Here is a 25,952-nt window from a genome sequence, read left to right on the forward strand (position 1 = left end):
TTATACATGAGAAGCTGCCGGCTTTTTCGAGTAGGCAACCACCCGAGCCCTAGGCCGCGTACCGGTCATGTCAGGGCTCTCGTCGCAAGGAATCACATTCAGGTCGGGAATGCTTCCGGCCGGTTTGCTTTTACCGCTAAAGTTCGAACTCTGACCAATCTTCAGCGGCTTGATCGCGTCCTCAGAAGTAATCGACCGAGAATCTAAGCCCGAATTCCCGCCGAATCGCGACTGTTTTTGCCTCGGCTCGACTAGAAGTTCAGGCGAGGCTGGCACCTCGTTCGGAAGATTTATCCGCGGCCTACCGAAGCCACTGGTTTTTGGCGGGGCCAGCAGCCCGTTGACCACCAGCACTTCTGGCGCGAAGTAATCGCCCTGGAACGGCCTCATGAAGGCCAGGGCTCTGCTTTCTTGGGCCGTGAGGGAGCTGGGGGTGACTGACGAGCTGCGTCGGTCCACGTTTAAGGCAGAGGAAGCCCGACTGGGCCGCGGTGTTGCGGAAACGTTAAGGTAGAAAGTGGAGGCCGAACGAGGCTCGGTTCTGGAGAAAAAAAAAAGACAAAACGCCATCGGTGAAGTCTTAGTGAAGTATTTGTATTTGACGATTGCAATTGTATGGAGTTTAAAAGGACCGCAATGTTTACTATTTGTCACGACGTTCGTTTAAACTATTCGGCTTATCATTTATATAACAATTTAAGTTTGATAATTAACATTTTATTTAATAGCCTAATACCAAATTATGTTAGATAATAATAATTTAAGTTTGATAAATAACAATTTAGATTTGTTCTAACAGCTGTTAATAAAATCTCGGTAACCACTAACCCCTATATCGATAAAAATGTAACAAAATGTCAAGCCAAAAATTAAATTTTCTAATAACGTTTATTTTTGTACCTTGTTTAAACTTTCGGCATAAAAAATGTTTGAAATACTTTTAACCGGACACTTGGGGAAAATTACAAGGTATTCGGTAAAAAATACTCGAAAAAAAATTTACTTTTAACATACATATTGTCGAATTCTTTGTTTTTCTTTTTCACTTGTATAAACTCGGTTTTACTTCTTTCCACTTTGATCGGGTCTAGCGATTCCTTTGAAACGAGAGACCACAGATCCGGAGCGCTACAGCTTCTATGCGACGAGCGACGTTTTTCCAGGGCTGTGCTTTCCTACAAAATTTCACAAAAACTACACAAAATATGCCTACAAGTTTACACAAAAATACCACAAAAAGTAATTACGAAATTTCACAAAATATGCCTAATCCAAATTATGTCAAACTATTATAGAAATTTTATCCAGCTTCTCTGCTTATGACTTACCACTTCCACAACTTTAGGCTCTGCTTCTGGTTGAGAGCTTTTGGCAATTTGAATCTTTTTTATGGCTTCGCCAAAACTGGAAGCCCTTCTCCTTCCTATAAAAATTATGAAAGTTTAGAAGGCCAAGACCTAGAATGAAAGAATATAATAGATACAAAACTCAAATGTTATCAAAAATGTAACAAAATGTGCAATACATTTAAGTACCGTACTAAAATTAACTTATAGAAAAAAATCTTTGTTTAAGTTAGTTTGTACTAAAAATAATATTTAAGAATTTTCGCGTAAAGGGGGTACAGGATAAATTTTTTTTCTCCAAAAAAATTGTTTGTAATTCTAAATTATATGAGTTTTAAAGCTCAGTTTCTCGTAAGTTTCAGCACAAAAAATCTAAAAACATTAGCAATGTGCTTACCAAAGCGATTGACATCCGACGATAGCGCGCTCCGATGTATCACGGCTGTTGTGCGGTTGTTCAACGAGTTCAGGTGGATCTAAGTTTATTACAATGGAAAAAATCGTACAGTTATTTGATTATGTGGATAGTTAAACACCTCGAAATGTTAGAGCACATTTCGCGCTAATGCTATGACACTTTTTGGTAAGAGTTAATTGTTTGTTTCGCTAATGAGGTCACGCCAACAAAATAGCTAAAGGAAGTTTAGGCTAACCACTCTGGTATAGGCTTTGAAGACAAAAACCCTAATGTATAGTAGGCTAACATATTGAGCAAAATATTTGTAAAACAAAAGAAGTAGGCCTACATGCCTAAACGAAATTGCATAAAACCTAATTACTCAGATTAACTTAAAAAATCAAAATTGATGAAAGCTTTTGGGTTGCTTCTGCATCTTCCAAATCCATTGTTTGAAACGGCTTGTCATATATAACTAATCAAGAAAAAAACAACTATTCTCCTGTTGATTTTGGCAATTCCTTTAGGTGAAAAACCGTAACCAATCGTTTTCTAAAAACGTTCCAAAACGGTGAATTTTTCGAAAATTATTCCCAACCACAATTTGAATGTGACCCAACCTCTCGTTGCTGCTTCTCTTTGTTGTTGTATATGCTCCCGCAGTAGTCGCACTGCGATAGGCAGCTGGTGATGCGGCGGCTTTTGTAGGCGGAAGCTACGTTCCAAGAGGTTGTGGGGACGAAGCGCAAGGCGTAGAGCTTGGGAAAGAAGAATGAGGCCAAAGTAATGAAGGCGCTCATCAACTCGGCCGTGCAAAGGATGGCGACGTGGATCTCCGAAGTCGTGGTCAGGCTGTAAGAAAACGAAAGGATGGGATAGTGAATGGAAAGGGCGAAGGTTAATGCAGTTGCTCCATGAGTAGTTAGTGTCTCTCTAACTAGGATGGCAATACTAAATGCCTTAGAACAATACCCGCTTCTAAACTTTCTATTTTAAATGATTTTGTGTTCCATGACAAGGGAAATTGTGATAACATTTCCAGCTGATTATTATTGGTGGGGTTTTATTGTTTTTTTTAAATACTTTCTAAACGAGTGGCAACAGTAAAAATTCTTGTAATTTTCCAGGATTTTGGAATGGCATGCCTTTTATTTTAATCAGATAACGTTTCGTTTTTAAATCTTTTTTATGCCGTGTAGGCCTACATCCGAACTGAAACGTAATCTAGCTTATTAAGTGATACTGTCTCTTTTCTGTACAACCTTTATTTGAATATATCGGAAAAAGTACAAATGACTATATCATAAAAAATGGGTTTTAAAGTTGAAATATTTTCTAAACTTTATATAAGTTTAATGACAAAGAACTTCAACACAAAAGTCCATACCTATAATCAAGAAACTTGTCATAGTTAAATCAACTTACTTTGTTCCTATGGTCAGGTAAATAGGAATGAACGCCACCCAAATGACCATGGTCGAGCAGACCGTGAATGCGATGTACCGAGACTCATTAAAATTGACCGGTAGATGGCGCGTTTTCCATCTGTAAAATAATCAATTGTAACTTTTGATGGCTAACATATATAGGATTTGATATATAGCAAGTGTTGTAATGACTTAAGCCAATGACTTGACCCAAGTGCACTCAAATCACTGTTTTGAAATTACTTGAACAGACTGAAGTCCTTATGGTAAACGACTTGGCTTGACTTAAGTCTTTTAGACAAATGTCTTGACTTGGATTTTAGTTATTGAGTCAACTGACTTGAGTTGAAATAAAGTGTATTAATTTCGCATTTTCTGTTTAAATTGAGCTAGGGGCCTATTTATCTCAATTTTTGCCCAAAAAACAATTAAATTTCTATATGTTGTGTTTTGTGAGTTTCTAGTTGAATTATTTTACATTATCGGACGAATGGTTTATCATTATATTATTATTTTAGCGGTTCGACTTGGACATGCTCTAGTAATGACTTGATTGGGACTTGACTTGCTATTTTTTTTAAAAAAAGAAATGACTTGGACTTAAATTCTTTTAAACTGACTTGTTTATAAGATTTACATAAGTTAATATAAAATTTGGTATGATATGAGCTTATTTAACATAAATAGTATGTCACCCGTAATAGAGGCAGGGGAATATAATGAGCAGATTGTATCCGAGCGGGATGAGAACCGTTATTTCCTCGATTGCACACGACAACTCAGCAACGTCTGGTGCTGGCTGGTAAGTTGTTACTTGCGGAGGGTAGAAATAACACAACGTTGCCACTATAATCACCTGCAAATATCGGATAGTTTTAAGCAGAGTTTGCCTTGGTAATGGCAAAAAGCTAATTGCCTTGCTAATGGAAATGGTGAATCTGGTTTTCTGTTGGCCTTTGATTTAAAATATGGTATGCAACGGACAGAGCATACTGCAATTTTTAATAAGTTTTTGGTGCTTTTTTATTAAAAAAACATTTTTCATTAATTTTCGTTGATCTCGGTTTATCCAAAATTCGTTAAATTCAATTTCACACAAAAAATGTTTTGAAAAATGACGTTAAAGTTATGTATTTGTGAAAATCAGTTTTACCTGAATTAGAATGTTTTACGGTAGGCTACATCGCACATCTGTAGGATATTATATGTAAAACTAACTCAAATTAGTAGCAATAAAATCTTGCTTTTTTGAATCTCCTTTTCGCGCAAATCTTTACAAAATGTAAAAACGGGTACACGGCACCTTGTATACGACACATTTAAAAACGACGTGTACACGACACCTTAACATTTAAAACTCCCGTATTATTGCAAGCGAGTTTTATTGCGATTTTACCTGAATTATGATGAGTGAAAAGGCGAATAGGAGCTGCTGGTATTTCTTGACAAACACCGGAGGTTTCACCGACTTCTTCCCCTGACTGAAGATGCGATAAATCCGATTGGATTTCACCAGGATCGCCGAATACGTAATCGTTACGTCAACACCAAAAACGAACCTAAAAATACACGAGATATAAGTTAAGGGTTTGAAAATCTCCCCAGGGCAATTCGGAAAGGACACACCAATAGCTGATTGGTGGTCGTCGTGCACAGCAGAAAGTTTGAAAACGTTTTCTAATCTAGTGCTATTTAAGGTGCGTGAAGATTTGTTATGTTTCACGTGAAAAGTGTTAAGAAACTTGACTTGATCCCGTTACATTGTATCTAGAACCGGTTCACTCGAACACAAATAACAATGGCTTTGTTTTTCTCACAACAAGTTTGAAAGAATGATTTAAAATGACTTGAACACTTGTTACAGAATAAATTAATTCAAAAAGTCCTGACCAGGTAATTTTTGGTGTTTCTTCTGCTTACATCGCGCAAACAGGCAATAGCCTGTATCATAATTTAGTTTTACGTGTAGCCACTGCTATTTTAAAACCATACTGACTTCGAAGTAGTGGAAAAATCGTATATATTAAAAGCAAGTAAAAATGTTACACCTCACGATGAAGCAAGTCGCCTGCGTTGGCATGGCGATGATTATGGGAACGAGAATGACTTGAACAAGAACGCCGAACATTATGATCACCATCAGCTCTCGACCGCTAGCCTTCACCAACCGATCGTTTCTGTGCTAAAAATTGAACAGAACAAAGTATAGGAGATGTGGTGAGGCTTTTTAACCTGGTTAGCGCGTAAATTTGCCAATACATTTTTTCTGTACTTGTTGGATACTAAGTTTTAGTGGAGCTGCTTTGTGGTCTCTGAAATTAAAGTGGACCAAAAAACATCTAATGTTTGATAATATCGGAGGCAAAACCCGATTCCACGTGAATAGTATCAAAACAATGTAGGAATCCGTAATAAGAATATCAAAGCCCAGACAGAAGTAGGTTTCAACATAGCTATGTATGAAATGATTAAAGAGTTATTCGAAACGTTCAAGATGATACCTACTTCTGTATTAGGCTTTGATATTCTTATTACGTCTTACTACAACCTCTAACCATTATGCTCCAAACATGTAGGAATCGTTTATACACATTGGCGCATGTCTGTGATCTGGCTCTACTAAAGTTATACCGAGCTGTTATAACGGCAACTTTATTGTCAAGAGTCCTGAGTTTGAATCTCGGCACAGGCAAGTTTTTTTAGCTTATACCCTTACAGGCAGCAAAGCATCTAAAGGCTACAGGTATCCTTAAATATTTCGGAAGACTTCTTCTGTACGGTTAGCAACAGGGCTTTGGAGGCTGAGTCGAAATCAAACTCGGAACCGTCGTGTGCAATTGTAAAGTGTTATTCTTGTAAAGGTGTCGGATTAGCATATGGTGGAATACTTTTGAACCACTTATTGTGGGTTGATGAGTTATACGTCCACCCTATTTTAGTTAAGTAAATAGGTGAAGTATAAGAAGTACAGTTGGAGCCTGACTCGACGGATTTTGGACACGAGAGTCGTAGTCGACTATATTTGATCAGCCGGAGTCCAACTCGTTTTTTTCAACTGACCCCACAACCCTGATACAAAGTGCTATTTGATTTGTATAAAATTGTAGGTTGTTTGTTTTATAGATTGTTAAAGTATAAAAAATGGAAGGTATTGTGCTACCAGTGTTCTATGATCAAATAATTTACTTGTGCACATTTTCTTTGTGCATTGCTGTTACTATCGCTCTACGGTATTGCTTTGTGCAGTATCGACTTTATATTAGAAACCTTTTCTATTGCTGGGTTTGCTTATAATTTCGTAAACCCGTGGTCGGCAAACGCCGGTCCGCGGACCAGTTCCGGTCCGCGAGGAGTTGGTTACCGGTCAGTAGCAGGGTTGTAAGATTAAAATTTGGTTGAAAAACAAACTTAAATATCCTTATTTTGAGAAGCTGGAAAGAATAAAAAAAAAACTGTGTAATTTAAGAAAAAAACGTAAAGGCCTAAAAGTTTTATTGAATTGAGCCGCGGGCTGGGTTAAACTAAATTGTTTGGCTGGCCGGAAGCCGCTCGCGGGTTTCAGTAAGTTCAATAATTCTTAGATTGGAGCATCTCTTTGCGGCAAAACAAGCATAAAGTTCGCATTGAAAGTTGTAAGAAATTTCTTTTCCTGAACATTTGTTGTTTAAGGCCGGTCCGCGACAAAATTTTAGTTTTAAACCGGTCCGCAGTGCAAAAAAGGTTGCCGACCCCTGGCTTAAACGACAAACCTTATGTGTAGCACTTTTTTGAAATTGCTTTGCGATTATAATATTTCTACAGAATTATTTTTGTACATAATTAAATACAATTAAAAAATAATGTGACAGTTTAGGTTGTGAACACATTTTGCGTTATCACACTAACAGTAGGCTGCACAGAAATTTCGAATGTTTAAACAAAAATACATTTTCAACAAATAATTAGTGAACACTAATAGGTCTGCTGACCCTATACATCTTATTAAAACTTCGTAATAAATATATCCGCTGTAAAGTGATACCCCCTTGTGTACCAATACCTCCACGTACCATGAAACGCACTCACTTTAATCATGTAGAATGAGGAAAAGATGATGAGAACAAACAGCAGCGTATTAATAGCGAGAATTAAGATCGCTATCGGCTCGTTCCAGTGGACATACTGCAGCTCCAACTCGAGACATTCGCTGAAGTTATCATTGGGCCAATAGAAGTTCGGACAAAACTGAAAACAAACCACAAAATTTGGTTGGGTTACTTGAGATTGATTGGCATATGTAGATTAACTTTAACTCTATACGGTATAGTCGGAAAATACAACAAAGTAGGGTTTTTCGATAAGTTTGAATCGGTGCTGGTACCCGATTCCGTGGGTCAGAATTTGTCCGATACTAGGGTAGTAATGCTACCGATTCGATCTAAAAATTTAAAAAGCAATTTCAGTCACGATTTGCGATTTAATGAAGCGATTTTAAACTTGAAAGGTAAATATATCAAATAAATGTTAAGGTAACGGCTGAAGGTATGACACTTTTTCACGCTAACTTTTGGAACTCTTCTTCACGCTAACAACCTGGAAAAGTTACATGGAAAGGTTTGAATTTCATCAATTTAGCTTGTTTGTGTATGGTAATGACGTATTTTGGTATCGAATCGGATCGCGATACTTTTTGTCCAAAACATCGAGTATCGGTATCGGAACAAAATGTTATTAGGTACAAGTAGAAAATCAAAACCACACACTCATACTCACCTCGCATCTCATACTGTCGTTGGAGACAATCGCGCCCCTCGCACATTCCTCACAATCCCAACAACACGAAATCTTCAAAAGGATCTGGATCTAGATAAATTAAAATTTAGGCTTACGTTAAAGTGGTCGTTTATGATCAACCCTCGAAAAGGTGATTGCCGAATTATAGTTCCAAAATATATTCTTTAAACCCGCCTATAAATGCTATGCCGAAACCTGTCTCATCGCTAAAGAACATTTTCGTCATCTTTAAGTTTTGAAACGTACATATACCGGTACACGGTGTATATTCGGTGATTATGGTGTAGTTGAGGAAAGCAAAAAAATAACAAAATTACGCATGACACAAGTTAAAAAAATTATCTTTTATGTTGAGTATAATAGTTAAAATGAGTGCTATCGTAAAAATAACCAAAAAATAGAATTTGCCTCCTTAGAGTTAGTATGTTTTAATTTTTAGCACCAAAAAAAGACATGATTTAAAAAAATTTCGATTCTTAAAATAAGTGCTAGTAAGAATGTCCGTTATTATCGAATCGGTTTGGATACCCGATTCCAAGTGGTGGTATTGGTATTCGTCCGATTCGTCCGATACTATGGTGGTATCGTACCGATTCGAAACAATTTATAGCTCCAAGGACAAGGTGATTTCGGAGTATCAAGCCAAGAAACAGCGGATGGCCTTTTTACCTGTCCGGGCCCACATTCACTGGAGCAGAACGACCGCGGTGCCGCTTGCTTTCTACCAGGCCATTGGATGGCGTCCTCGTCCAACACCAGACCTTCGGTTGAAGTCCAAGTTCCAACGTTTACGTAATCGAACCTGTAATTGTGGAATTTGTGTTTTTGATTTCATTGGTGAAAAAGGCTACGGGACAAAATGGAAATAAACGATTTGATTTCTGATGTGTGCAAGCATAAACAGTAAATGCAATCAATATTTGAGACTTGATACACCGAAAGCCATCGTAAACTAAACTAAAGCAAGCCAGGCTAGAACAACAACTAGCCTGCAGTGAGGTTCGAACTCACGACATCCGGCCATACAACGACCTTCGCTCTACGAACTGAGCTACAAAGGCTCAGAGAGGAGCCCATCTAGAAACAACTATATACGCGCCATTGCTTGCTAAATCATGTTAGCACAACCAATGTCATATTGCATGGGATCTACAGTACCTTTTATTCGAGACTATTTGATAGTTATTAGCTGTCACACTAACACAATACTAAGTGTAGTGGACGGGTCGAATTGAGTAGAATTAAGTTGATAAGACACGCTTCTGCAGCTGTATAACCTCCTCTAAACTGTTGCTCTTAACATCAACCAATATTCAAAAAAACGTTTTGCCAAACCATCATGACTCGCAAAATTATACAATAACCAAACACAAGTATTACCAAATGCAAAGAAGAAATTTGTTTTTCGGAAACAAATAACGTAGTAATCTGCCAGCAAAAATCAGGGAACGTGCCACGACGAGAAAAGATAAGACTTGTTTTTGGGGGAAAGAATTTTAATCTAAAATGATGACCATCTCCAAACCATTTTAGTCTTTAACCTGTGTATTGTAACTTTTTACCTTTGGTGAATCAGGTATGCGTGTTTGTAAAGTTTTTATTTGCAAAGTGCTAGAAACAGCTGGCGTGGTTCCCAACCACATCTCGGCCACCCCACTTTTGGGACATTATGACGTAACATGAAAGGCTAGTCGTAAACAAAACAGCAAGGTCAACGCATAAGGAAAGAATGTTACATACAATCGTTACATACTAATTTGTGACATACGGCTATAAACAAAACCTGCATCTCAGACTTACCATCCGGTGTCGTTGACCTGCAAGTTCTTGACGTCATAATAGGCCAGCGGCGAACCGAGCGACACAGTCCGGTCGAGCGCTCTACCGGGGAACGAGGTGTCCCGGATGAATTCGATGAGCTTCCACGGCGGGATCACGGGTTTTCCCCTTGCGTCGAACGTCACGTTGTCGCCTGTTTCATTGACGTAATCGCTGATTGCGTAGGCGAACGCGTACACAGCGTCACTCACCAGGGAAACGGTGGAATCGGGGACGTATCCGTTCGACGCGTCGATGTGCTCGTGACGCCAGCAGGATTTTTCTTCAAAAAAACAAAAATTAGTTCGCTTGAGTGATTAGGAGATAATGAATCGCGACGTCAAGGTTTTAAACTTTATTTGTTCTGCTATTTAGTTCAGGGTTTCAATAATAGTGTAACATGTAACTATCATTGAGGTTGTGTACGAATTTTGCACATTCAGATACAATTTGTTTTTTAAGTGCAAAAAAAACGGTTCACAGCTTTTAGTTGATTTACTTGTTTCCCATCTGAGTTGTTTTTAAAATATTAGTCTAAACCAGATAGATTTATGTTTCCTCATTGAGGCTATTTTTCGTCATAATAAATTGCTTCAAATCTAAACTTATTCTGATAATCGACATATGCAATTGTTCTTATTGTTTGCAATGTTTCACTTACCGTCGTCAGCCGGGAGATCGTATGAGCAATTAAAGTGATAGGACCAAATTTCCCTCCACCAAGGGTTGTCGGTGCGATTTATTGGGAGGTTCTGCACAAATAAACGTGAATCAGTAACCCGACATCGGTTAAGCGCAACGGTGGTTTTATGTTCTTCCCTGAAAGGTCTGTTAGTGACCAATAGGGGCTTTGGGAGCACTTTTTCAGTTTTTAAGTGTAAAATGTAATGTAATCAGCTATAGGTCCAGCTAGAGCATTATCCAACAGCTGGCAGCAATGCTGGGTCACAATGAAATTAATTTGTAAAGGCTTACATTTTCACTCCGAGTTTGGCCTAAACAAGGCTAACATATTTGGTATTTTAGGTCCGGAGGTAATCAAGTAAAAAAGTAAAACTAAATTGGGGAATTGTTAAAAAGAATTATTTTAAAGAAAAAATAATATTAATAAAAATATTCAGAAAGGCTGCGTCAAAATATGTTTTTTTGCCAGCAGTTACCTGAAAATATTGGTCGAACTTGGGGTCAAACTCTGTATGTGGAGTGAAGGTCACTGAACCCTGGGCCACGTGGAGCATCTCGGATATGTCGTTGAGGCTCACACCCCAGCCCTCACTGCCGATCCAAATAAATTCGCCGATCGCACCAGCTTTTTCCACTGCCTTGGAGATAAAATTATTGCGATCAGTGCAAATAGCGGAGGGCACTAACGATTTGGCGATGCTGTTATGAGTATAGTTCATAAAAATTGTCTGTTTATCTTTGGCGTAGGCAAAATTAAAACGTTTAGAGGTAGTTTTATTCAGGGTTATTAGGTTGCAACTTGCTTCAATCGTTGGGACATATAGTTGTCTCCAGTTGTCAAGTTTATATTTTTAGATAAATCTAGCTTTTAAAGTAGACTAGCTGCTATGAATGGCAAATCAGGACTTAAATTCCCATATTAGCTTGATATCGGATCGGCTCCGTTACCACACATCAGTATCGGTTGGATCCCGATACTAAGAGTAGGTAGACCTATCGTGTTTCGGTTCAGATCCAGAATTATCGGAAATTTCTAGTTTTTAACATAATTTTGGTTGACCCTTCATGGTATTGCTTTTCGCTCAATAAATATATCATTGATATAGTGTTAACGAGGGATGCGGGGTCGGTTAAACATAACTCGAGTCAAACTCCCGAGTCCGGCTCCGGCCTATAAAATAAACCCGAATCCGACTCTCGAGTATTAAATCCGACTCCGGCCAAATGTTCCGTTTCGTCAAGTACCGAGTTTGGCTCCGAATCTACACCCGTATTTGACTCATTTACATAATTAAATTACGGTAAGTATTCAATAATACACTCATATGGGTGTCCAGTTGATTCACCTACCATACATGATTCAAAAATATTTCACCATATGCTATACCTCCGTTACAATTTACAGTTTGCCGCCTTATCAGTTTTCAAAATTTAGTACTGCGCCCCCGCACGTCGGACTCGGGACTCGGGTAGTTTTTGTGGTCTTGCCCGAGTCCTGAGTTCGACTTCGACTCTGCAGCCCTGATTTTAACCATACAATTTTTGAATTTATGGTTACCTCGAACAGTCTATTTGCAGACCTCCCGTCGGTGAAAACGATTACTGCTCTTGCGTCACTCTGATCCTTGTACCTTAAAAGGGTCTCCACTGCCGTCTCAAACGTGTTGTTCACGCCGGATGCCGATACCTTGTGTAAAGTATTTGTTTTGAGCCATGCCCATAATCATGTGTAGCATCCAATAAAAAATACGGAAACAACTAATCTAAGCAAACCGAAAAAATGACAATCGATGGTTAGGTGAATGCTGCTCAGTGTTGGAAGGACTCAACTCTATGACTTGAATCGAATCCTCTGGGAATGTACTGAATCATTTTGGCTTAAGACTTTTTTGACAGGGTTGTCACATTATCTTAAATTTGTACTTATTTTGTTTCAGGAATAAGCTCTGGACATAACTTTATTTCTAGTAAAAGCAAGTTTATTAGTGTTAATAGATTAAAATTTATTTCGTTATACAATGACTCGACCATCACTTGCAATGGGACTTTTCAGTTGTTGACATGGTTAACTACAACTAAATGTTGATTTGGAGCGCAGTTATTTTAAAGTGACTTGGTAACAACACAACGACAGAATAAGAACAGAAAAATATTTAATAGCCAACAAATAGTAAAACGTAGAAAAAGTAAAAACTGTCAATTGTAAAACGGCTGAATATAAGTTGATTACCACCGTTTAAAAGCAAAAAATGATGATAATTTGAAATAAGCAAAAACTGAATATTTTTTAGCTTTAACTTTCACTATCCATCACGTTCAAGTGGAACATTTTTAAAAGTACGCCTTATTCAACAACGTTATAGAGCCCAGCCTATTAGCCCTATTTAAGGCCCGGTCAGTTAGAGTTAGATAAATTTCAAAATCATTACTCATAATTTGTTGTTTTTATGTTTTGTTACCACAATTCCTAAAACTAGTTTTTTGCGCAATAGCAAATTTAAGAAGCGTTCGTTAGGTCACAGACGCCATGCAGTGCGTCACGACATGACTAAGCGAGGCAGTAAACTGAAGAATCGTTAAAGATGACAAACAAGCCGCATAGAAATTCCGGTTTGCTTTGGAACCGCGACCTTGGCAACCGCTAACTATGTTTAAATCGCGACCTTCGTCGTGCTGCTTTAACCTCCACATAACGGAAGTGATGTTATCTTGAGGTAAATAGTACAAAAAAATCATAAAGATAGACTGCTAGTCATAGCCATGGAAACTGGACAGGGTGGCAGATTGAACATTTTACTTAAAGCCAACTGTAGGAGAACTAAATTAGGAAAAAAGCCGAAAAACTATTAGGTGTATTTTTATATGCAATAAAGCGTCATTTAAAAATAATCCAAGGTTGATTTGTATGATAATTAATTAATAAACCACATTATGATCCAGCATCTATAATTGTTGTGGTGTGGACGCATGAATCACATACCACGCTCACAACATCTGAATTACACCTTACCTGAACCACTGCGGCCAGACACATTTCTCGCATATTCATTTGGATGTAATCCAGTGCATCTTTTCCGTACCTTAAAAAACGTTGGGAGTCATCAATTCGTTTATCGTAAGTAAAAAGAAATCTGCCTTAGAGCAGCTTTCACACAAAGAAAGTCAAGTTTTCGCACCAAGCCAGTTTCTTCCTTATAGTCGTAAACCGTTTTAACTTTTCAAGATTTATACAGTAACCTAACATTTCCAACAAATTGGTTCTCGGTCCTCAGAAAAGCAAGCATGTAAAGTTAGTAAACGATTAACATATAACAACATGCTGAGAAAAATCTGACTTAAGAAAACAAAGAATGCAGTTTTCGACTTAAAAAAAAAGAGTTTGTTTATAATATGATTTTGGTAAAATATGGTTCGTTTTACCCCAATTTCTGCTTGTAAAACACTCCTCGCAACATGTTACGTTAATGAGGTTTGCCAATCAAACTATTCCTCAGGATCGGACGACTTAACCTATTTTAATAATTATATATTTTATTTTATGCCAATAACTTAAATTGAACTTAACCTGCCACGACAATCACTTGACCTCAGACTTTAATTGTTATTTAATAAAAATACTTGGATGTTATTTGCCAAATAACTTGACTATGATTAGAGTCATTAAACAAATAACAAGTCAAGTCCCAGTCTAAGTGATTGTCATACAGCAAGTTAATATAATAACGTTCTAGGGTTTTGTGTGACGCCCATACACGGATAAACAAACACCACTGCTAAAAGTGCACCAACAGTGGGTTTGTAACTTTTGGGTGGTTTTGTGTGTTACTTTCATGGTTCCTGGCAGTAGTAAAACCAAGCTGCTACGGCTTTGCACGGCGTTCTGCTTACAGAGTTTTTTGAATACTTATCGGAAATAATACGTTTTATACACAAGACAATGTTCAACTAAGATTTCGACTATTTTAAAAACGTTATCGCATATAAATTTAATATCATATAGTTTCGAGCAATGGAAGATTCATTTTGGGGTCCAATGCACTGCTTGGCCTCGAAATTATTTTTTGTTGTAATTAAACCCAATGAAGAAATTTCTCGTATCGCAAATCCTTTGTCGCCAGCTCCTTGAATGAATTTAAACTTAGACTTTACCATGAGATCAAACGACAAACTCAGGTTTTTTACAGTTGCTGTTTTTTTGACGTGACGTTAGGACCAAATTTGTGACGTCATTTATAACAATTTTCCTGCGTCATGGTAAAATAATGATGAGTTTCGCTATAAAAATATTCTACTTTCACCCCTTGGTTTTCAGGGTATGGGAGTAAACTGAACCACGATCAAACAGATTCGTAAGTTAACGATTTCCGTCATCGCAATCATTAGCAGTTCATCGAGCGTTGTACGATCCGCTTTTATGTGCACAGATGTTTTATTTGCAAGTAGCAAACCATGACCTTGAAAAACACCAAAGCTCTAAAGTCTAAACGAAATATTCGCTTTGTCGAAGAATCGTATTCGCTAGTGTTGCAGCTGTGTACTTTACTGCTTTAAGGTTGTAAAATCGCGTGAATTTTCAAACGACGACCTTCGTCAAACGGTGTTTGCATAGCAGGTGGTTACGCAAATCACATGGTGACGTCGTCACACTGACGTATGTTATGTGGGAGATCGCAACGGAGTAAACGGTAAACCACTAAGTTAGCAAAGACTTATTGTGCCGGTAATATCTAGCAATTGGTTTAACGTTGCCGGATAAAAACTACCTCGATTATATCACAAAGGGCCGAAGCCCCTGTTTTTTTTTTAAATCTGCTAAAGGTTTTAATGTACTTAAACCAAAACACACACAACTTAGATTGTGAGTAGCAATTGCGATATGGCAAGGCTACTTCGTTCGGCACTGCACTTTATAATTACTATAGGAATACAATATCGAACAAGATATGTCCCGAAAATCAAATTTCGGCACGCATAATTAGTATAGGAATTTCCGCCATGAGTTCCGATCCAAGGCAGCTTTTTTTTCTTAGAAATACGTGACACAACAAAGCTTCCCAACGCTAAGACATAAGACAAATAACCTGACTTAACACATTTTCTTTTTAAGGATTTCGCTTCTTTTATTACAGCAATGACGTTAACGACATCGAATCGAACTGCCGTACGTTTACCCAAAACATCAGGTATCTGTATAGCAATAACTATATCATGTATCGTTTATCACTAATTATGATGATGCTTCATTCCATTTGTTCTAATTATATGCCTTTAAAATTTAGATTATGTACCATACCTTAACCAAGCGATACTGAAACTGTGTGCTGTGAATGTGTTTGAACAAAACCAACAAAAACAAAAAAATATCTGTACCGCATGCTAGCACGCATTAGAGACTTGAAGGCACACCATTTAACAGAAAAACAATAATAATATGGTATTTAGCTATTTTTTTAATACTGTTGGTTTGTAGAAAGTGTACCGCAAACAATTTTTGTTTTTTTAAGTCGCAAGCTTAAAATACCATTTGAGAAGCATCGCTTTATTTCCAGGTTTAACTGAAGCCAAATCACCTGTCGTCTGTGTGCACAACTGAGAAGTACGTCCATCCGAATCTTTCCAGTAAATCCAACATTGCCGAGACCTGAGCAAACAGCTGGAGTTTTAAGATAATATTATTTGACGGTGGTCTACCGGTGGACACCGCGAAGTTTTTCCGTCGTTTGGTCAGTTTATCTATTTACGTCACAATATTTTACGTGGCGGTGGCAAATTGTTTTTGCTGTTGTTGTCCATTTTAGCTCAACGTTTCCAAAATCAACACATAAAAGAGGCAAAGCGCGTCTGACTTTTAAAATTTCCATATAAACTGAGAAAGGGTGTTTTTTCACCAGCCCTGTAAAAAGCGTTTTTCATTTTAAAAAATAATATGCTAAATTTTAATAGCCTTTTTTTTGTGAAAACGCGAAAAATATCGGCAAAAAACAACTTTACGACGTTTGAATACCTGTCTTTTTTTTCAACAATACAAATCAGCTTATATATGAAATAAGTAACGAAATATACAAATTTTAGTGCAATTAAAACTCCGGAAGAAAAAATGTTGGATTTAAAATGCTTCTTACATTAAAAAAACACGGAACAAACCTTATCCTTGTTGCTGAAATAACGGCTAAATTTTTAAAGTCCCGAATCCAGCCCTGACTATACAGCCAGCATTTCTTGCATTTACGTGTCACATAATAATTCATCCACCCAAAATACATGGTTGGGAAGTATTCCACCATTTTCTATTACACTTTTATCATTTTGCTGTAAATTTGGTACTGCGCATGCGCACGTCGTAGCCTTATTCGAGTGCCGAGTCCGACCGCGCTTGTTTTGAAAAAAAAAACAGCTAGATTTTCAAAGTAACACTTGTGTGAATTAAACCTTTAACATCTTATTCAGGCCGCAGCCCCTGTGCTTTGCAATATTCTGCTTGAACATATTAACATATTCTAATAACATATTTTCTGATTTGGCTGTTCCAGGACATCTCCTCACCTGATAATCATCCGAGGGTACAGTGGTGAAAAGTGTCGGAAAAACTGTTCTGTCAGTAAGCTCCAGTGACGTAGCAAAGTAGCTGATCAGGGGGGTCAGAGCGAGGTTGCACGCATGCGCAGAAAGCAGAGTATTGGAACTCGACTCAGGACCGACAATCCCTGTCACAAGAGCGGGGCATTCCCTTAATAAGGAAAAGAAAGTTTTACCTCGTGTTTTAGAATACAAAGCGAAAAAGATCTTCGTAAGCTATATAAATGTCGTAAATTGGAAATTCATACCCAAATGCTGTTCACATTTTTCGAAACCTAACAAAACATCCTCACGTACCAAATTGTTTTAAATTTAAAACATAAACACAATTCATGGCTATTTAGATTGGAGCTGTGTGTACATGCCTTTATAACCAGTTCTACCCAATCTATATTCGCGTGATACACCTCTAACAAATTATTAATAACCCTGTATACGGTTTTAATACACAAACCCCGTATACCTCACAAAAAATAATAATTAGTTGTCCTGTAAAGTGATAAAGAGCATTGATCTATACCAGGGATGTCCAACCTGTGGCCCGTCTGAAATTTTTGTGCGGCCCGCTTGTCATTTTACTCCCAAGTAGTATTTTAAACGTTCAATATTAGCCTAAATAAAATGTACCTGTCAGTTTTTAGGGGCGCACTAATAAGTATGAGTAAAAATATATATATATAACTCTAAAGGCCAATACTTAATCTTGAAACTCAATAGGTTCTGCGGCCCATTAAATTATTTCAAGTGTCAATGCGGCCCACTATAATAAAATGTTGGACATCCCTGCTCTATACACCTAAATAAAATCTGTACCTACTATTTTTATAACATATATAACAAAAATTAATTCCATGAACAAAGTAAATACATAAAAGGTTTAAAAAACGTTGCGCAAAATGTGAAACTAAAAAGTTGATCTTCTTCGGACAGGATTAGGCGTTATATTTCCGAAATGTTTACGGAAACTTACGGGATGCAGATGGGGTAATGTGAGCAGTTAATGCAGTGAGGCAAAACGTTAAGGGTCCTGGCAAGAGCCGTTGACTGCGAGTTACAGGTGTCGAATATTCGGAATCCAATTTTGAAATCCTAAAAGTGATAAAATAAATTAAAATAACAAAACGAAAACAGAATTCGAAGTCAAATTAAACGTAAAAAACGTGATAGTGATATTGAGAAAGAAAATCAATTTTTAGCATATTTTTTTGCTCAATAACTTTTAACCAGTAAACAATTACGATTTAGGTTTTCGTTTAATTATTTTTTATTTAGCCTTGACATAAAACGTTAAGAAATATGGTACCAAAATTAATTTTGACCTGGAAATATGCAATAATTATTAAAAAGGTTTATTTTAACGGTTCAAAATTAGTAAATTGACCAAACAAATCTGTACAATATTATCCAACGAAAAAAATATCGAATGATGGCTATAGCTTATAATAATATAATTAAGTGCAATTTTAACCTAAAAACGCTTTACAATTACCATAACGATGTTAGGTTGGCTAACTCGCCAAAAACCATCCAGTCTGCAGAACACTATCCCAGTTTTGCATTGATTGTTCAATCAAACTTAATTACCCCGAAAAAGTTGGGCCACGAGTTGACGGTCTGCACGGCATGAGCCATCGCCTCCATCCGCTGAATAGATCCCATGTCTTCCAGGGTTGAACAGCCGACTCCCAAGTGAATGGGAAAAAGTCCGGCCAGGATTATGTCGCCGTCGAGCGCATATTCCATCTTGTAACGCTCGTAAACATCCTCACAAACTTCTGGGGCTGGATAAACACTCCTGCAACCGTCCATGACCAACAGGTTTGAGCCGGAGTGCTGGGGTTGATCTCTTTGGCGACTTCGGGGACTTTCTTGTTTATTGGCATATTTAAGCCCGCTTTGGTGCAAGACGTAGCTCTCCGATTGGCGGCTCCAAGTCGACCAAGCAATTGGTACCTTTCGATTTAAAGCCTCGCCATTGTTGCTCCCCGTAGGGACGTCCGGGTCTTTTGCCTCCGAGGTGTGAAGGTCGAAGATCAAAATGCAAAGAAAAATTTTCAGTTGGAGCGCGCGACGCATTGGTCCGGTAAAAGTTGCTTAAACGTCATTCAAATTGTCTGTGTTCCATGTTGAAACAAATTCCCCGACTCCAAGTTTACAAACCCTGTAAAACCTGCTGTGCGAACATTTGAATCTTAAAATGTGTACAGAGCCTGGCGATCAGTCGTATAGTCATGGTCTCTTTTTTAAGCAGTTTGTTAAAAAAAAACAGCTAAATTTTTTGCACTGCAAATCGTTCGATTTTAAGCATACATCTGCACACAGGCCTTATAGACTTCTATACGAAAAACCTTAATCAAAACACTTTTTGTGACTGTCGTCTATGGATCGCGTGTCAAGTTGGAAGGGTATCCAGACAACAAAATTGACAATTCAAAATTAATCTAATATAAACAATAACGCGAATCAATGCAACTTGATTTACCTAAATAATTTATTATTTCTAAGCAGCCCGATTGGAGACCTTAAGTGAAAAGTTATGTTGAAGGACTGGAATACAATTGGGGTAAAATATTTTCAAAAGCTTCCAAGCGGGAATAAATGTGATGTAGGACCATGAAGGTCTTTCTTAAATCCAGTTAAATTTGACCCAATGTTCTTGAAACTTATTTTAAGTTTCGGGTCGGCAATTGGCATAATATCCCGGTATATCCTTTAAATTGTGGATATATCCTCGAAAGGCTTATGAACAAACTAACGGAATTCATACAAAATTCCAAAAAAATATTTACGAAAATATATGAAGGATTAGGCTATGCTCTTGTCTTTCGCCGCACATAAAGAATTACAAATCTAAGATATTGATTTTGGTAGAAAGCAACTCGAGTGGAAATTTGTCAAAAACACACTAACCCTTCCAATATTTTAATCAATTAAAGAGTTAATTCAAAATTTAAATGCCTGACAAATTAACCACATTTGCGATTTCTGCACATTTAAATCCTTTGCCTTCGAGGTAGCCAAAGCGATGCTAGACGTAATTCCGTATATAAAAACTAGCTCGCTCTCACAATCGGTGTGAAACACCAGCTGCTAAACATTGTCACGCTAATATACATTTAACTTACCGAAAAAAACGGGTTGGCTTTAGATTCGAAAAACACATTTATAGCTGTCATCCAATATAGGCAAAACGCTCGCGAGCTCTAATTCAGCAAAACATACAAGGATGGCCAACAAAGATAACATCAGCAAAACACTGGCAAAGTACTTATCGGTGCTCCCGTACCCAGCGTATAAGCGCCTGTCGTAAAGCTGTTTGTCTTTGCTGGCGTTTATTCCAGTGCAAACAGACCACTGGCCGTTTGCGCGCGCCAGGTGGTCTTTCCGCTTACATCACGGGCGTTTATTTGCCGGTTATCGCCGCACGGCGCGGCACGCGATACCCTAAAGACAGGCGCCGATTAGCACTGAAGGAAAAGTACACTGAAAGTGGAATGCCGGTTGTTGTTTTATCCACAAGTCCTCCGTGTTGTTTTGCTGAACCCTGTACTATTTGATTTCCAGATATTTGCATAAAGGCTTGCCGTATAGTAAGCCGAAACGTTGGTTTAACAAATATATACCAGAAGAACTTATTTTTTTTTATATACCTGGTAGCAACAGCATATTTATTTATATTGCATTTCTATTTCCGATGCAGCCTGGTGTTTTCGAATCAGTAACGTTCCGATAAAAGAGTTGTTGCCGAAACGGCGTTCTGGTAAAATGATTTTGCTGAGTACACCGTACCAGTAAAAATAAAGGTTCTTATTTTTACCAAGCTATGTGTTTTTTATTTGTTTTCACCAGGCCATTTCGCCATCTCCTTGTCTAAACTAAGGTTCTCAGTTGCATATTTATGCGCTACGCTGAACGATAACCTAAGTTTTACTAAGGTTACCTGTGTTGGACGTCCGTTATGGCGAAGCTTTGAGACATCATCTTTTAAAGTTTTACGCGTTCGGGTGAGAAAATGATTTGCCTTTCATCTTTGAATAAAAATAAATCAAAGCTCGGTGCATTAGGCCAGTGCTTCTTAAACTTTTTTTAGTTTTGTTTATCTCTAGAATTTATCTCCAGATTTCATTCACCCTTGTCTCATGATTTGATAAAACTATTTCATCTATATATAACAGCACAAAATGACTTGGGTTATTTTGCAAGCTATCATCCATTTCTGACGGATCACCCTTATTCACCCCTTTTGGTTGGTTCACCCCTGCAAACATTTTATTTACCCTGGGGTGAACCATTCACCCGATTAAGAAACACTGCATTAGGCAATAAGAGAATACATACGCCGGGAACGTGCGTAGATTAAAACCGAACAATAAAGAAAAACGCCCGTGTTTTTCTGCCTCTATGTGGCTTACTTTTATTGCGATTCCCTTGAGTTTTTGAAAGATTACTGCAAAACTGAACCAGAAGTTGAGCGAACTTATGTCGCTCTAGAAATCTGGAAAAAAAGGCTGCCAACAACTATACAATACCTTCACAATATCAATCTGTACATTTTTTTACCATACTGCACAATTAGTCTGCAAAGTTTTGTGACGACGTTGTTTTTTTGACCGGCACTGCCTTATGACTGCTTGAGTAAATTATTGTTAAACTGTCACAATTTCAGTTAAAGCGTCTGGCTTGTTTCCCCATTTTGCTAATAAGAGATTTTCTGTCGTGGGAACGGCTGGTTTACATCGGGCCACCTGCCCTGATACGCAGCAACTCCCAACTATTGTATATACACACATCGACCCTCCTTCTGAAATTAAAGGCCGTGCTTGTACTAATCTAAAGCATATTGTGTTCGAAGTCAAAAGCAGGATGCGCCAAACACAAAATGTTGCCCGGTATCCGTTCTTGGCGTACAACAGAGTGTCTCGTTTGGGAAAGGAAGGCAACCTTTTTGTGACTTGATTTAACACAACATGCTGGATTAAATTTTACAAATAATACCACTTCATATATTGTTTCCCATAATACATCACCTAAGCTGGCTAAAATACCTAGCTTTATCCTACCAAAATCTGCTCTGAAGCAAATCAAACGAGTATGATTCAAGCACTGCTACAAATACAGATGTGTGATGTGGTGGCTGGTGTAGCTGTGATCCAATATTGGGAGACATTTCTGATCTAAACCGTTTGTTCACAGAGATTTTTTCGAACAAATTAAGCACCAGCTGTAAGTTTTCCCCTCTGATGTATTTGTAGAAAATAATTTTTTAACTGCTGTTACAAATTAGGCTTTCTGACTGTTACCCAATTTTAAATAAACATCGTCGCTAACCATTGCAATAAGTTCATAATTTATGGACTGCACGCGTTGTTCCAAAATAGGGTGTTTGAATAAAAAGTTTTTTTCGGTGTTTAGCGATATTTCAAAACCACTACTTCTTACTTGTGTAATGCTTCAGAAGATGATATTGTTTTGTTTAACGTAACGCTTTGGTGTATTTGCGACACAAATCATACTACATCGAAATATAGAAACATCAAAAAATAGAGAGGTTGGACAGTCAACGTATAGGTTGATTTTTTTCGGTTAGACCAGTGATAGCTTTGAGAGAATGCTGCATTGCGTCAAGCAGTAGCCACAGACAACTGCAAAACAAACTTGTGGTTAGAAGAACAGTAAAATATCAGACTAAACGATTTCTGTAGAAGAGCAGGGATAACTATTTAATTCAATAAACCCGTTTCTGCCTTGTAATTTCAATACAATGCCATTAGTTTAAAAGAAAAACAATTCTGAGGGTATAGGTTAAAACACAAAATGTAACACTAGAAACTGCAAACTAGCTGGACTGACACTTTTATTAAACTTACTTACATTTTGTTACTTATGCATACCCAGTTATAGGCCGATTAAACAAAGCAGTTGTAAATTGGAATTTTAACTTGTTATCCACTTGTTTTACATAGAAAAAACGTTTATCCAGAGGTCGAAAAGTACTATTTACTCCAGGATCGATGTTTAAAGAAGTTTTTCAGAACGATGGCTAACAGTAATGCATTGGGATACCCAGAAATGTATTAAGTATACAAACTCGGTTCAAGTTGGTACTAAGGGCATAAATGTCCTACAAAAGGCAATAAATCAATCCACAAGCTAGCATTTTTTTCGAAACAACTCCCAACTCCATGGACTAAGCTCACAATCTGTTCTTAAGAGCTGCTAAGTTGTTCAAAATTTTATACTTACTGTATCGCCGGAAGCTGGCGAGGTAAGACGTGCAGCGGCCAAGTTTGCATGGCGGATGGCAGTTCAAGAAATAATGAATCTAAAAAACACACACATATTGAATCGTAGTCCTAATGCCCAAAAAGTTTGTTCATATGATTTTGTGCTTAACATTTTTATTGGCTATATAAGCATCATCTTGAAATATATTGGTTATTTAAAAAGTGCTTTTTAAACAGTTGTTTTATTTGCATGTGTGACTCAAACTGAGTATTAATATTTAATTAAAACTTTCGATTTGGTGAAGGGGAAATTTTCGCTTGGTACAAGACTCCATGCTTATTATAATCGTGATCTGACGTATTCTCTTTCATGTTTGTTACTCACATAAAGTATAACAACAAGCCGACAGAAGGTTGAACATTTTGCTCTTTGAAAGGATTTAATGCACTCTTGTCGATGAGAAACTTGTTATGTCATCGAAAATTCCCATCTATTTAGGCCTTGGCGTATTTCATTAGTCGTCTCCTTTTACGCATTTACGCAACACCCTGAACGCTTCTATTTGCGGCGAAATTCCCAAGAATAACTTTCAGCGTGGGAAAATATGCAAAAATAGTTTGTAGCGCAACTAAAATGCCACGTTTTTTCTAGTTGTATCTCGTACAATATTGCCCGCGACTCACAATTTCAATCACTTTACATTTATTTTAAAATCTGTCAAAATATATATTTGGATCAAAAAATATGCTAAGTTTGATGTTTTTAGTTTTAATTACAGAATTGTGCAAAATACCCTATCCCTAAGTTTGTTTTGGTAACAATGATTGACAGGCTAAAAAAATAAACTTTATACAAAGCTTGTGGGGGAATTTGAATAATATGCTGAATTATTTTTCATTTTTTTACTATAAGAGTTAACAGTTGGACCAGTACAGTATTAGTCTTTAAAACCCTTACGACTTCTCTTTGCATAATAAGTACTTAATTTCCACTTGTGTCATTGTTGTATTTATGTTTGGTTTCAAATGTGAGTATGATGCATATATTTTTTTTTTTTTTTTAGGTATGATAAAAAATGTAAAGAGGTAGTCATGCTTCTTTAGATCCGACAAGTTAAATTTATTTTTGCAACTCTTTTCTCTATTGTGGATATCGTGTTAAAGTTCTAAAAGGGATACATTCCAAGTGTATCCGTTCGCTGTTAAAAAATAATTTATTTCGAAAACCAAAATAAAACCTATTTCGACTTTATTTTAAGCTTTTACGAGTTGGCTGGAAAGATTGGTTCGTATTTTGTACTTTAAAAATATATGTTTACATCACCAACTTATCATACGGTATGTAAAAAGTCAATATAAGTACCATTGTGCTAGTACTTTTTAAAACTGGAGTCTTTATCCTAGACCAGCGTTTCTCAACCTTAAAATGCGGCGACACAAATACTATGAGCCAAGTTCAACGGCAAAACTTTGGCGACCAAATTTCAATCACTGAAATTTTGTTAGCGAACAAAACATAAGACGAAGTAAGAGTATCTTACTACAAGTAATAAAGCAAACTTTCTCAGAACCAACTGTAATTAATCCAACCGTGTGCTATTTAAACGGCGACCTAACTTTGGGTCGCGACCCATAGGTTGAGCAACCTTGTCCTAGACCAGGGATGTCCAATATTTTATTATAGTGGGCCGCATTGACACTTGAAATAATTTAATGGGCCGCAGAACCTATTAAGTTTCAAGATAAGTATTGCTCTTTAGAGTTATAACACGCCTTCAGAGTTATATATATATTTATTTACCCATATTGTACTATTAGTGCGCCCCTAAAAGCTGACTGGTACATTTTAATTAGGCTAATATTGAACGTTTAAAATACTACTTGGAAATGAAAATGACAAGCGGGCCGCACAAAAATTTCAGACGGGCCGCAGGTTGGACATCCCTGTCCTAGACTGTTCCGCGAAAATTACCTTTCCGTTGACGCGACGGGCGAACAAAAGTCTTCCTGATTCCGGTACAGCAGTGCTTGCGGTTTGCGACGGAGCGCTGGTTCTGTTATCGGTATGTTGTTGCTGCAAGGACAGTTGCTCCTGATCGCTTTGTTCTGGTGATTCGTTGTCCATCTCATCCAACCTCGAGACCAAACTGTCGAGCAGCCTCTTTTCCAAGTTGCTTTCACTCCAACCGTATCCTACATCGAGAACATCGTAGAAAACGCTTTTACTAAAGGAACTAAGGATGTCCTATACTTTGTACTTATTTCCAAAGCCGATATTACATAATTTTTGTAACAACTGTGCGACTTGAAACAAACAGGCCAGTTTGATTTAATGTTTACAGGGACTTTTTCAGGTAATTTGGCCAATGTTTTTCACAGTTAAATAGACTTTGTTCGAATGCCAAACTACTTTTTCATAACAAATGCATAGGCCGGTTTGGTATCGGATCGGCAAGGAATGCACCAGCGATTACCACTTTACATCCGTATTTGCTCAGACCTGTTATTATGGGAAATAGCTAGTTAAAACAATGTTTACAAACAAGGCATTATTTGTATTTCAGTAAACTTGATCCGCTTTTCCCTTCCCAAAAAAAATAAAATCGCTGGTTTCGTGTTTAACAGCGGCACGAGTTAAAATCTTACCCGTTTGAACGAAACTTGACATCAAACAAGCCAAAAGAATAACGGAAAGATAATTGGTCAT

General features: G+C 37.5%; 1 protein-coding gene across 1 annotated transcript; it reads right to left on the reverse strand.

Annotated features, from left to right (window-relative positions):
- LOC146137583 (metabotropic glutamate receptor 6-like) lies at positions 1-25,952 on the reverse strand. The gene is made up of 23 exons (XM_083394388.1): positions 25,892-25,952; positions 25,218-25,438; positions 18,606-19,031; positions 17,992-18,110; positions 16,989-17,172; positions 16,016-16,086; positions 13,456-13,525; positions 12,004-12,132; positions 10,922-11,083; positions 10,423-10,513; positions 9,744-10,044; positions 8,613-8,745; positions 7,923-8,012; positions 7,236-7,394; positions 5,219-5,352; positions 4,567-4,729; positions 3,866-4,026; positions 3,169-3,288; positions 2,364-2,595; positions 1,744-1,822; positions 1,329-1,423; positions 1,015-1,175; positions 1-541 (listed from the first exon to the last, which is right to left on the reverse strand). Exons 1-23 carry the CDS (start codon positions 25,950-25,952, stop codon positions 1-3), a joined length of 3,903 nt encoding a protein of 1,300 aa, XP_083250514.1.

Source organism: Ascidiella aspersa, chromosome 7 (genome assembly GCF_963924565.1).
Source record: "Ascidiella aspersa chromosome 7, kaAscAspe10.2, whole genome shotgun sequence".
Classification (NCBI taxonomy): Eukaryota; Metazoa; Chordata; class Ascidiacea; order Phlebobranchia; family Ascidiidae; genus Ascidiella; species Ascidiella aspersa.